The sequence below is a fragment of the Camelus ferus genome, chromosome 10, assembly GCF_009834535.1.
Source record: "Camelus ferus isolate YT-003-E chromosome 10, BCGSAC_Cfer_1.0, whole genome shotgun sequence".
Taxonomy (NCBI): domain Eukaryota; kingdom Metazoa; phylum Chordata; class Mammalia; order Artiodactyla; family Camelidae; genus Camelus; species Camelus ferus.
The window spans coordinates 2,856,037-2,870,002 of record NC_045705.1 but is presented as its reverse complement, the minus strand read 5'-3'; the positions used below and the strand labels follow the sequence as shown (position 1 = coordinate 2,870,002).

The following is a 13,966-nucleotide window of genomic DNA, read 5'->3' as shown; positions in this document are numbered from 1 at the left end:
ACAAACATTATTACCCAAAACGTCTGTAATCAATCATTCCACCTCCACGTCAGTGAAAATATTGTTCGTAAATAAATGTTGTTGCATGTAAAGGTTATGTAGCAGAAATTCATTTTAGTCAATATGTGTATAAGTTCACATCTGTAAAGTAACTGTGATGGTAGAGGGTTAAAATCTTTAAATTCAGTGACAGTCACTGTGGTTATGGTAAGACTACCTTCAACTTGGCACCCTCATCTGGCCAATCAGAACATCATGTTTCCTTGTGCCATTAATTGGTTCTGAATAGACACATGACCCAAGCCAGGCCAATCAGTGCCAATGACATGAAATTGAACCAACGGGAAGCAAATTTATTTCTTATGTACTTGAACCTGAGAGAAGGGGAGAGAAGTCAAAACTCAGAAGAGATCAGAATCAAGCAGAAAGAAAAAACAAGACATGATTTCTATGATGTGAGTCCTGACTCCATGATATACCCTGGATTTTTCAGATACATGAGCCAATAAATCTCACTATTTTCCCTATGCAGTTAAGTGCTCTGTTACTTAGAACCAAAAGGATGTTATTCTTGAATTCTGTAATTATTCAACCCAATTTAAAATTCATGAGGCCAACAACCAAATCTGAATAAGATCAAGTCTCTAAAAAGAAGTACTTTCTGTAAGTAGAGGGCAGAGAAACACCTTAAAACTCAATTAAGTCAGCAAAATCTAGATTGTCAGAAAGTCTACAGGAAAAATGACTGAGATTCCACAACAAATTATTAAAGAGTGAGAGAAAGAAGGAAATTTTAAATGATATTTAAAAGATGTATCAATTGTTTTTCATATGTGGTTCTTACTTGGATCTTTATTCAAATAATTTAAAAAATATGACATTTATGGGATAATTGGAAATTTGAACACTAGTTAATATTTGATAATATTCTACAACAGGCAAAATTTATGTATAGGACAGCTATCAGTGATGCTTGGCGACTGGGATGGGTTGGTTATGGAAGGGGAAGACAGACAGCAAAGTGGCACAAGGGACTTTTTGGATAATAGTCATATTCTATGTCTAGATTGAAGTGGTGTTATATATACTTGTCAAAACTCATTGAATTGTACAATTAAAATATATGCCTGTTATTGTATGACTATTATTCCTCATTAAAATTGATATAAAAGGTGCCCCCCAAAATCCCTCAAAACAAAACAAAGGACAGTGGCAAAACACCATTAGAAATAATCAAGCTTATTTCTTCAAGAAGTGAGCTACGTATGCTAAATATCCCTTTTTCCAAATAGGACACAGGAAATGGAATAAAAATCTACAGGATACAGTCAAAAACCTCAGAGGACAATGTTCAGGGGATATCCTTACAGGCTGCAGAATCAAGGCCTAATGGGAAGGTGAGAAACCTTCACAATGCCTGTCTAGCAGGATACCAGCATTGTTAAGGACCACGAGCTATTGCACATCTTCTGTTCTTTTCTAAATAGGAATATCTATCATGGTTATCCTGGCCCTTCTTCACTGTTGTTTATTGTGTGAGAGTGGGGAGCAGATAATTGATTCTGAAGTCACCGGTCACTGGACCATAAAGTACCACTTTCAGACCTAAGAAATAAGACCCACGTCACACCTAGAGATTCTGGGGATTCAGCTGAATGCAGTGACTGTATATGAGCCTACGTGCATCTATAGAATCCTCTGAAAACAAGTACAAGTCTGGGTCTATGTGCGGTATTCACTCATTCAGTCTCTTCTTCAAACAATATTTAGTGACCAGTTAAACCAGGAACTGTGCTGCGGGTTTAGGGATATAAAAGGCAAGCCCGACTCCTGCATTCATGAAGCTTACAGTCAGGAGAAGGAAATAAATGCAGCCTATTTGCATTTAAGAGAACTTCAGGGAAAAATGAATAGGGTCAATAATCTATACTTGTTAGTGATACTAAAGGGAAGCTGATTTCCCTGGAAATCACATAGACCATTTTCTTCATTGCCTTCCCTGATCAGTACCTACTGTCACCACTATACCTCTAGTTTCAGAATGGTGCATTCCATCACCCCAATTACTCTAACAGAAGGGGCATATTTTTTCCAATTTTTTTTAAATTTAAGTATAGTCCGTTTACAATATTGTGTCAATTTCTGGTGTATGGTACATTGCTTCAGTCATATATGAATATACATATATTCATTTTCATATTCTTTTTCACTACAAGCTATTACAAGATATCGAATATAGTTTCCTGTGCTATACAGTATAAACTTGTTTATTTATTTTATATATACCAGTCAGTATCTGCAAATCTCAAACTCCCAGTTTATCCCAACCCACCGCTTTGCCCCCTAGTAACCATGTTTGTTTTCTATGTCTGTGAGTCTGTTTCTGTTTTATATATAAGTTCATTTGTCTCTCTCTCTTTTTTTTTTTTTCAGATTCCACATGTGAGTGATACATGGTATTTTTCTTTCTCTAGAAAGGGCATTTGATAGCATTACTGTCTATAAGCAGTATAGAAATGCCTAGTTATGTGGTTTTAATCTTTTCTGCTGTTCACCAACACATGGATAGTACCTTATTTTTCACCAAAAAGGTAGCTAGAGGGGAGGGTATAGCTCAGTGGCAGAGCACATGCTTAGCATGTATGAGGTCCTGGGTTCAATCACTAGTACCTTCATTAAAAAAAAAAAAAGCACTTAGAATGTAGGGGAAAAAACTATGACAGAGCATTGTGGTTCTTTGTTGTGTAATGGATTTTTAATGAAAGTAACGAGGAGCGGGACAGATGAACAGGAACTCATGTGTTCTGGTTTCAGATCCAAAGAAGACACTCAGTGACTTTAGGTAAGACACATAGCTTCCTTTACCTTTTTTCTTATCCTCCTGTTACATAGAAGGATGTAGAAAAAACAACTAAATAATATCCATTTATAGTGACAGAGGACATATATTTATGTCAAATAAGGCAGAAGGCAACAGGACTGAGACTGAGCCATAGCTTTGTTCTATTTGACATCTTGGTTATACATGCATCCCTTAGTTTTTCAGGGTTATCGAATAAAGCCATGAAGAAGGTCTTTTAAAATACTTGTATCTGTATCAAAGCAGCCAAAACAGTGTCCTAAAATGTGTTAATCTACATATTCTGTACATAGTTTATTTTTTCTTAACACCTCTTTAAAACAGGGCAAACAGAAAAGCAAACAACACAGAAATTAAGGGAGTTGTGAGATGTCGCGTGTTACTGTGGCCCCAGGCTTGCACAAATATCCTCCTTTCCATACATTAACATTGTTTTTTTTTTCAAAACAACCTTGTAGGTCAAAATTTTATAAGCTATTTCCATACGTATAAACCCAGAAGTTTATAAGAGAAGTTAAAGCAGGAGTCCCTGTTTTAAGGCTTCAGTAAAGCTCCCGAGAACTCTGAGTGTCTTAGAGAGGCCCAGCCGTGCAGAACTGTGGTACACACGTCATGTGCCTCTTACATCCTACAGCAGTGCCCTAGAGCACGTGAGGACAGCCTGACAGGGGATCTGCTTCACTCTGGGACTCAGGCTGAGGGACAGCCACTACCTGGAACACTGCTTGTCATCATGGCAGAAGGAAAGGAAAGCATGGTGAACCCCACGCTGGCTGTAAAAGGTTCTGCCGTGAAGTGACAATGTATCACTTCTGGTTAAGTCATGCACTTGAGGCTACACCTGAGTGCATCAAGACAGGAATGTATAATTCTCCTGCAGAGATGGGCACCCAAGAAAGGTCAAACCAGCCTCAACAGCGTGAGATTGGAATGAAGTTTTATTCAAGACTGGGGAAGAGTGAATTCTCAGAGCAGTTTTAAGGGGGCATAGGGAAAAGCATAAGATTGGTTTCTACTTAGACCTCATTGTGGCAGATTGCATCTTCCAAAGATGGTTGAAATTGTGTCTCTCAACCCACATGTCCTTCTAGAACCTTGCCACCTCCTATCAAGAAATGGAGTCTAGTTAGTCATAATTATCGTCATCATCATAAATCAATATTGGTTCGTTAATTGTGAGAAATGTACCATACTAAAATGTTAATAATAGGGGAAATTTAGTGTAGGATGTATGAAACTCTCTTTACTTTGTGGAGATTTTTCTGTAAATCCAGAACTCTTCCAAAATAAAAAGTTTACTTTTTACAAAGCCAAAGTGACCAGAAATAAATATTTTAAAATAGTAGAGTGCAGAAAGAAAGAGAGTAGTAACTTAACAGAGCTGCCTAGATTGGATGCCTTTGGAAAGGTCCAAATTCAAAAAATTCTGAATGTGAGATTGTAGAAAACATTGTCTTGCACATCAGGTGGCAAAAAAAAAAAAAAAGCACTTTCAACTTGAAACCTAACCAGGAGGCCTAAGAATAAGAATAAGTGCTCAGGAGGGAAATCATAGTAAGCTGGACACCTGATGCTCCTTCCAATATGTGAATTTGTACCCCAGTGAAGGAAAGCAGTTCACAAATTCAGAATTACTGGCAGAGGATTCATTGTTTTGATGACTTGCTGCAGAGAAGAACTCTGTTTTTGGATGAGTGGCAGAGGAGACCAGAAGTGAGTGCAGGCAGCTTGTGTTTGGGTATGTTGTTATAAGCATTTTTATAGCCTTAATCAGAGATGGATGTCCTGTTTTTGTCACACTGTATACTTCCCAAACTTGATATTGGAATGTTGCCATAGCGGAAACGATTTCTTAAAATGAGAACCACCATTAGACTGATAGATTTGGTTTTTTCAAACTCTGCAACTTTGGGTAAAATGTTTAATCATGTTGTGACTTAGTTTTGCCATCTGTATAATAAAATAATAATATCTAGACATCACAGCATTGTGTTATTGAAAAGATAAGAAAATAAATGTGACGGTGCTATCAGATGTGCTAAGGGGAACATAATTACCTTAGGATACACTCAACAAAAATCAAGTTCTACTAGTCTAGAAGGGGGATTTATTTAACGTAGTCCGCAGAATCAAAGGGAGGGATTGCAAAGAAGGAGGCATGTAAAAGAGGTGAGTTGCCCTATTTTCTACCTCCACCGAAATTCCAGTAATGGGACTTGCCCTTCCATATAGCTACCACCTTTTTGAATGTCAACCTGTCTTAGTTTCAGGGATCTTTTTAACCATGTTCTCAGCCATTGAAAACAGGGTCGTCTACACAGGGCGGTTTGAATGGGACTCAGCAAATTCTTCGGCTTTGGTTAGGCATCACTTCTTTGCAAAATCCACAGGTGGCGTGTGGGCAGTTCCTGAAGGCCCTCACTACTCAGCACAGAGCAGGTTAGTTCACATGACTGTGTAGCAGAGTCAGCGGAGGCACTGATTCCTAGAAAGGCAAGAAACAATCTGCAAATAGTCTGAGACATCTACATGGCACCCATGCTGCTTTGGTCACTGGCAGTGATGACGTTTTGACGTTTCGTGATGGTGAGTCTGTGCCTCTCCATGTGTTCTTCACAGATCTACTCCCCCTAGTCTCACAGAGACCGCCCCCACGTCTGAGCCCTATCCATCTCTCCAGCCCCTCTCCTAGCCAAGATGACCTTCGGTTGTTATGGCATAAACTCTATTCTCTGCTTCTTTCATAGTCTGGACTTTTAATTTACAAGGGACTTCTTGTCTCTAAAGAAAATAGGGCTCATGAGAATCAAAAGTTTTGGCTTTCAACTGCATTTTTTTTTATGATCATGGGATTTCAAGAGCATATTTTTAAAGTAAAAAGATTAAACATGAGCAGTTTTCCATTTCTGACTTTACAGTCGTAATTCTCCTTGAGGCAATGTGAATGACACTGAGTATGATGGTCATGAGCAAGAATGTTCAGAAAAGAAGAGCACACAAAATTTTTTTCAAGATTTTCTCTTTCTTTGGACTAAACAACCAGAGAATTCTCGGATATGCTATGAAGCCAGGCTTGTACACACCTTAAAAGCAAATCAAAGTCTAAGTGACCTACAGCTCCAGGTCAGGAATTACTGTGAAAATCTCCTGCATAAGGCTTTGCTCTTTACCTGCCAATTAGCCAGATTCAAATCACTTAGGAGAGGATTCTGTCATCCCAGGGGATAGTGAAGCCACAAAACGGAAACGGTCTAGATCCCTCAATCATCACTTGGAAGACTGCTTGTCAAATACCACAGTGAACTGTCAAATGAAGGAGAAATAACAATTCTGTTATGTTAAGCCACTGAAATTTTGGAGTTGTTTATTGTAACATTTGCCACACCTTGACTGCATCTGTCAGGACGAGGCTATGTTACAAGAACAATAATACCCAAATCTCAACATCTTATGATAACAACAATTAATTTCTTTTTTATGGTACGCCATCAAGAAGACTATGCTCATCATAGCTAGGCTGATGACAACTCCATCTGGACTTTTGCTTCCATGATCACCACAGCAGTGGGAAAGGACCATGGTAAATCTCATATTGGCTTTGAAGGTTTCTGTACATACATGATTTATCACTTCTACTTACATTTCAAAGATCAGAACAAGTCAAATGGTCATGTCCATCTTTAAAAAGAACAAAGAAATGCAATCCTACTATGTGCCAAGAAAAGGGTGGTAAATTAAAATAATGGCTACCACATGAACACAGATTTTGATGCTTGGAAGGAGGGTGCTACCATACAGAAACTTAAAATATGGTCTACAGAACAAGTGGGCGGTAGGCAACAAAGAAACAGATTAGCGGGCTGGTTGGCTGGAGAGCCCTAGTGAGCCTCAGTAAAATATTTAGTAAAACTGTCCCCAATGAGAAGGTAGACCATGAACCTAGTGAGACTAAATCTATGGGAAATAGAAGCAGAATGATGACTTGGCTACAGTTATCTGCTTTTAGCAAGATATTACAAGAAAGAGGGGGGCTCAGATGAGAACTGGTTGGTTATTTTTAGAAGAGATACAAGGATACTAAGGAATTCTTGAGATCAGGGTTCTTTCAGGGTTAGAAAAGTTGACTTCTTCTAGGTCCTAAGTAATAAAAGATAAGACTGGGAGAAGTTTTAAGTGACAAAGGCACTGAAAGACCTCTCAGTTGAGAAAACAGTGGCTTAATCTTTTTGCAAAGATCAGATTAAGGTTTTTAAACTTGCCATCCAAACTTACTGTTTCAGATGGCATCAAGATAGCCATCCTTAACTAAGGTTAGAGGGGAGGGCATGTGTATGAGGAAGCAAGAAATAAATCATTCTTGAGAACTATATATATATATAGGAAAGAACTAGAAAGTGGAATTTAGAATATAGAACTAAAAGCAAATACATTAGAAAGCCTAGTAAGTTTAAGGGAATTGTACTGTTAAAGAAACCAGATGCCTGAACTAAAAAAAAAAAAAGATTTTAAGCCTTAAAACAACCATCATGCTCCCAGGGTTTCCCCAGCAGATACCTTATCTTTTCGGTTTATAGGATGCTGGCCCGTGAGGATCCACATTTGAACCTGATGGAAAGGACTGTGCATCGCATAGAGATCTGAGATACTTTCCCTTTCTCTGATATAGGACTCCCCAAAATGTGTATTCATTGACTTCACAGCCCAGTTCCTGACAAGAAAGAACACTAGATACATGATAGGAATAACTTCATTAGTCTTGTTGAATATATTTTCTAGTGGTGTAAAATTTCAAATTTCATATTTGTTAGATATCTTTAGGGATTATTAAGGTGCCAAGGCCATGCTTGAAAAATGGGAATTGTTACTTGGCCTTTTTTTTCTTTTAAACATATCCTAAGCTACCCTGCTGAGTAAATTGATGCTGCCGATTTCTGATATTCTATTCTCAGAGCAACAGCCTGTGATGTCAGAGGGTTATTTTATCATAGAATTTATCCAAAAAAGATGTTAGGCTGTGAAAGCAGAAAGCTTTGGTTTAATTGTATGTTATTCAACTATCATTTCATATAAATAAAAATGAAAACAGAAATAGAAAATAGGCAGCTTATGTGAACATTTTCGTTAATAACTACTGCGGTATAAAGCCTTCCTTTCAGCACTTTGCATCAGTGGTTACTTTTTTAATTTTTTTTCAAATAATATTAAAGGGCATTCAGGTGCAAGTTGAAGCAAGACTGCTTCCTCTTAAGCTAGATCAGGCACACCGTAAAGAAGGCAGCAACAAACTATCTAAAAGAATTATCAGTATCTTTATAGAGGGCAAGATTACCTATTAGTATGTTTTGAAAGGCTTTTATACTAAGAACCTTAGAACAGTAGTTTCACTAGCATCTTACACTGAAAGCCAAATTAAAAGCACTAAATTTATTAAACATGATTATCACATGATTTGGTATAATATGTGCAACAGACCTCATCAACAGCATTCTGTAAAGCAGCTTGCAGACTCACCTGACCACAGAGCCAAGTAGGTTATGTAAATTAGTGAAGTGGCTGGAGTGTGAGACAGTGGGGTGGATGAGTGTGTGCCCAGCAGTCTGGATGGGCTAAGGTTAGGGCAGGGCAACAAAGAAGCCCATAGCTCAGTTGTTTAAGACAACAAAATCTGTTTGTGTGCTCACACTACATGTTGGTCGGGGTCAGCTGAGGACCTTGTTCTCTGTGATGAGAACAAATCTACCTAGATTTGACCTATCCATCACATGTCACTATCTTTTTAGATATTGGTTACTCTGTAATTAATAGTAACGTTATTGGTTACTACGGCGGAGGAAAAACAAAGAGCGTAGTTTATTTTACTTAGCCCAAGCAGTGTTTTTTTTTTTTTCTTAATCTGAAAGATGTTAGAGGGTATGGTAGTCATTAGAACTGTTCTCAAATATTCTACAGCTCTTTCCTTTTGTGTACAAGGTACAGTTGAACTTGCCTGCCTACCTGCCCACTTGCAGTTAGATCAGACCATGTGTCTTGCTTGGTCAATAAAATGTGAATGGAACTAATGTACATAAACTTGAAGAGCCAGTAAGTGCTTTGCACATGGTTTCTTTTTCTTCATACCAATAAGATATACTGCCAATTAAAACAATTGTGACTATTCAAGAGAACTCATATAAGGTAATTTAAACCAAAGCTGAAGAAGTAGATTTTTTTACTAAAAAAGTTTTAAATTAACTTTGATATTTAATTTTTTATGTGTAATGAAGCACCAGCATTCAAATAAATAGTATTTAACACCTGATAGAAGAGTCAAAATATTTATTTAATCATAGTGTCTAGGACATCATGAGGAAACACAAAAGCATTATCTGCAAGGAACTCCACACTTTGATTTTGTTTTCCTTTAGTATCTGTTTCTGAATTTATTTATTAGTGGAGAGTTAGGAAAATCATCCCCGCATTATCACACTTCTGGCCTTTTCCTTCACCTTCTCAACCACACCCAGGATTAGTTGGGGGAATGGAGGTAGACAGCAGTGCAGATAAAAGAATTATCTTCAGTTATAATTAACAGCAATAAACATGAACTCTTTTGCTTTTGTAGCTCCATCCTCTCCTCCTATATCTTCAGTGCAAATGACTACAGAAAGAATTGGCTCCCGGTTAGACTCAGGTGCAATGGTTAGTGACTATTTTCTGACTTAGGAAGAGAATTTGTAGAAATCCTTTTATTACATAGGAACACAAAACTATATAGAGGTAAATACATTTAAGCATTTGAGCTGAACATTAAATGCCATATTAGCATGTGTATTTCATTATACTGGTGATTTCAATCTGTAAATACTGTGGACTAAAGAATGTTTCAGCTTTTGTTAAGTCCAAAGAGGTCCTGAAATTACACTTCTTCATGTACAGCACCTCCCAACACTGTATGATATGGTTCCAACTGTCCTTTAAGAAACTACCACTTGTGGAGTTTTAGTTTAGCAACAAAGAATATTCACAGTTATCTGTAAAGGCTATAAAGTTCTTCCTGTTTTCTGTTGCTAAAATAGCTGTGTAACGCTAGATTTTCTCCCATATATTTCAAGCAAAACAATGTATTGCAAGAGTTGGAATACAGAAGTAGACAAAAGATCTAGTTTGCCTTCTTCTGAGGCATATATTAAAGAGATTTGCAAAATGTAAAACAATGTCTTTCATCTGACCAAATGTATTTTTGTCTTGGGAATTACAATTATTTGCATCAAAATATGTTATTTATGTTAACAAGTCATGGGCTTACTATTTTCAAATAGATGAATAAACAAATATTTTAAAACTGTCTCAGTTTGAATGATTATTACTGTAAATGTTGATAGACATAATGTACAGAAACAAATGTTTTCTGGCGTCTTCAATAATTTTTTTAAGTATAAATAAGTCCTGACACCAAAGGTTTAAGAAATGCAAATGTGGGGAAAAAAATGAGGAATCCTTGGTTCAGAAGTTTTATCCCCTGTCCTCTGCTCACATTATCTATTTGCATGCCACCTGCTATCCAACTTCTAAACCAGTGCTCCACATTACTGTTTTTTTTTTTAAAACAGCACCCTACTGCTGATATCAATTACTCTATTCGTTAGTGGGGCCTAAATTACTATAAAAAATAGACCCACACATGTATAACGTAAAATGGCTTAAACACAATAAAGATTACTTCTTGCTAAACAATTGCTGGCTTTACTCCACATTATGATTCAGGAGCCCTGGATCCGACTCTTTCTTGGTTCTGCCATCTCTGTTGCTTTGTAGCTGCGTCCAGCTGGCAAAGGGTAAAGGTGTACTCACTTCTTTAAACCCTTGCCTTGGAAGTGGCACACGTTACTTCTGCTCACATTAGTGAGCATTAGTTAATCGCCATGCCTGGGTGGCAACCACTTCTTAGCTGTGAAAGGGGAGAAATGATTTAAGTGGATAGCAGGGTGCTACCACTATGACATAGGGCCTAGAGTTTGGTTCAGAATTGTATTTGGGTATGAATCCTGGTTCTGCAACTTACCGTCTCTGAGATTCTTTCCTCTTTATTGATGCTTCATGAGTACAGGGACCTTGTCTGTCTTGTTTTCCTCTCTAGGCCTAATTCTGGATATGAAGCAGTAGACAAGATGCACAAAATCCCTACCCTCATGGGGTTTACGTTTCAACTGGTTTCTATGTTTTTTGACGTCTGGGGTAAAACTGATTGAAAAACACTCAAATTTCATATTCTGTGCAAGTCCAAAGCCCGTTCAAGATTTCTAAAAATTCCTGGATGACATTCTTATGATCTCAGCTGCTTTCTAGACTCATGTTCCTACATATGCTGCCTTTCTGTTCACTTTTATTCACAGTGTCATGGATGCTTAATAGTCATTTCATACATCTCCAGCAAAACAACTCACCCAGACTAAGCATTTGTGAGGAATGGGGATTTTCCTGAAGACTTTCCCCCAAGACTCCGGGAATGGTCATAATGCCCATTGCAGAGCAAGAATCTCTGGATCCACATTAGCCATTTTTCCTGGCAAAGTCCTTTTTGGCTACCCAGTCACTACAGGTCCCTGTTAGGATTTTTTTCCATCCAGTCACCAGCATTCTACCTCACAGACTCCTCTCCCACCTTTTGGATTATTTCATGAGAATCTGAATTCAGTTCCCTTTATAATTTAGAGGTCTTCAGTTCTCACTACTGAATCTTAATCAAGATGCTTAGCAGATAAAAAGACCTTCTTTCTTAATTCTAAAAGTATTAGTTTTAGGAGGAAGTTGTGATTACTGACTGCAAGTTAAAAAAAAATCGGTGTATGTTTATGTTCCCTAGGATAATAGCTCAAATCAGCACTGGGATGCTGACTGATTAGACCAGAAACCCTGTGAGGCCTGGACTCTGTCTCCAGGGCCTAGTTCATTACTTGGCCTATAACAGAATGTGGTAAATATTTTTAGTAGATAATTATTGAGTTTGTTAAGTGGTTTAGATGGAAAGGAGCACTGGGCAGAGGGAGAGGGAAGGGAAGGGAACAACCTAGAAATGTTTCCTTTCTCTAAATGAGGGCCAGTAAAAGAAGCCAGTTAAAATCAAAACGCTGTAGCTGAAGCTGCCCAAAAGGGGATGGGCGTGCCAGAGCGCAGGGAAGCAGAGTTGTCAATCAATCAATCAGGAAACCAGGATATAAAAACAGGAAAAACAAAAGGCGCCATTTTTCCTCTCTTGGCTTGGCCCGCTCCCAGTTCTCAGGAGTGTACTATCTTTCACTATTTTTTTTTTTTTAACTTCACTAATAAAAATCTTGCTTATATCACGCTTTTTGTTTCTCGTCAAAAAAATTTTTTCCCGGTGACTAAGAGCTGAGGTAATTCTTATTTTCCTTTTCTGGGTAACAAATTCACAGTCTCTGATGAATACTGGGATAAATGGCCAGTAGTTTAGTAGTTTGCAGTGATGCTATGAGGTAGAAAATGATAAAGCCTAATTTCATTTCTGTATTTCCTCAGCATTAAGGCGCTTATTATAAAACCAACAAGTATGATTGCTTTTTTTAGTATTTTGCAAACTTGGCACTGTATTCAATTAATGATTATGAGGGAAAATTGGTAGTTATATTTTTCTGAAATTAATAATAGGGTAAGAAATTAACACAGAACGGAGGAAGATTAAGGACATAAATTAACGTTGTCGTGAACTCCTATCCTTCATCAGCCTCTGTAAAAGCCGATGTTTAAATAGTAATCTATTAAAATTTCATTTCAACCTCATTTCAACCTAGTATTTCCCTATTTTACAGATGTGGAACTTGATGCTTGACAGAGAGGTTTGCTAACGAGTGCCTACGAGAGGGAGCAGCAGAACCCCAGCCGTCCCAAATCCAGGTCATACTGCTGCACTCGAAGACTAGATGTATCAGAAGTCAGAAGAAAGCATTAAAGGCAGATTCTGTGACCTGGCACAAACTTGCCCGAATCCCTTGCAATCGATGACCGCGGCGAGCAGCTGAGGAGCTCCGAGCTGGTCGATCGTCTCCGAGCGCTCTGCGTGCGCATGCCCGAGGTGGTAACGCCCACCAGGCGCGCACGCAGCGGCGCTCCGTCCGGCTCCATCGCCATAGCGACTGCCCCTGGCAACGGCGAAGCCCTGCAGGCCCGCTGGCGAGCTCGCGGATTGAGTCCAGCGCAGCTCTCCCCCTCACTCCTCTCCCGGCTGTTTTCGTCCTCCTTCCCTCTTTCCCGCCCTTGCTCCCCTCCCCCTCTCTCCAAAGTCATGGCGGGCGGAACCGGGGACGTTCGGAAGCTTTTCATCTTTACCACCGCCCAGAATTACTTTGGACTGGTGTCGGAATCCTGGGACTGGCCGCGGCTCTACAATTGCCTTGAAATCAACAACTTCTTGGATGACGGGAACCAGATGCTGCTCAGAGTGCAGCGCTCCGACGCCGGCATCTCCCTTTCCAACATGGTACGGCTCCCTGCACCCCTGCCCTGCCCTCGCGTTGCGTCCCGGCCTCCGCCGGGGGGTGTCGGGTCCCTTTCCGCCCTCCTCCTTGGATGCTCCCGGAGAGCCCAGGGCTGTCTCCGCCTGATGAGCTGCGCTGGGCTCGTGCCTCGGAGCGTAGTTTGCAAGCTTGCAACCTCCCTGATCGAGGGTTTCCTGTCCACGCGCCAGAGAACAATTGTATTCTTTTCTTGTTTTTTTTTTTTTTTTAAGACTACAGACAGGTTGTAAGTAAAAAGAAAGCATTTACCTTTAGTTACTTAAACAACTTTTTTCTCCTTCCTTTTAAGGTTCTTTGAGGCAAATTCTGGCGTATCCTTTTTGGATTACGCACTGAACGTAAATTTACTTGAGAGAAAGTAAAGTTAGGAATTCAAATCTTTTACGAAACGATAAGATAGAAAGCTTAATTTTCTTTCTGTTGTACAACATGTGATGTACTGATTTATTGCACTGCTGTCTCCACAGCAGGATTGTTTAATAGTTGTGTTTGCAAGCAGCAGACACACACACTCCTCAGTAATACACAGAAAAAAATTGTCTCGCACATTAAAGGGGCTTAGTAAATGGATGAAAGTTAACAAACCATGGACGTA

The 13,966-nt window shown here is 39.0% G+C and overlaps 1 protein-coding gene across 1 annotated transcript in view; it reads left to right on the top strand.

The window, feature by feature from the left end:
- The first annotated feature begins 13,139 nt into the window (after positions 1–13,139).
- Positions 13,140–13,966, top strand: part of DYNC2H1 (dynein cytoplasmic 2 heavy chain 1) — a 264,118-nt gene continuing 263,291 nt past the window's right edge. The window contains 1 exon segment of the mRNA XM_006186202.3: positions 13,140–13,334. Within this exon segment, the coding sequence (XP_006186264.2) occupies positions 13,140–13,334 (195 nt within the window).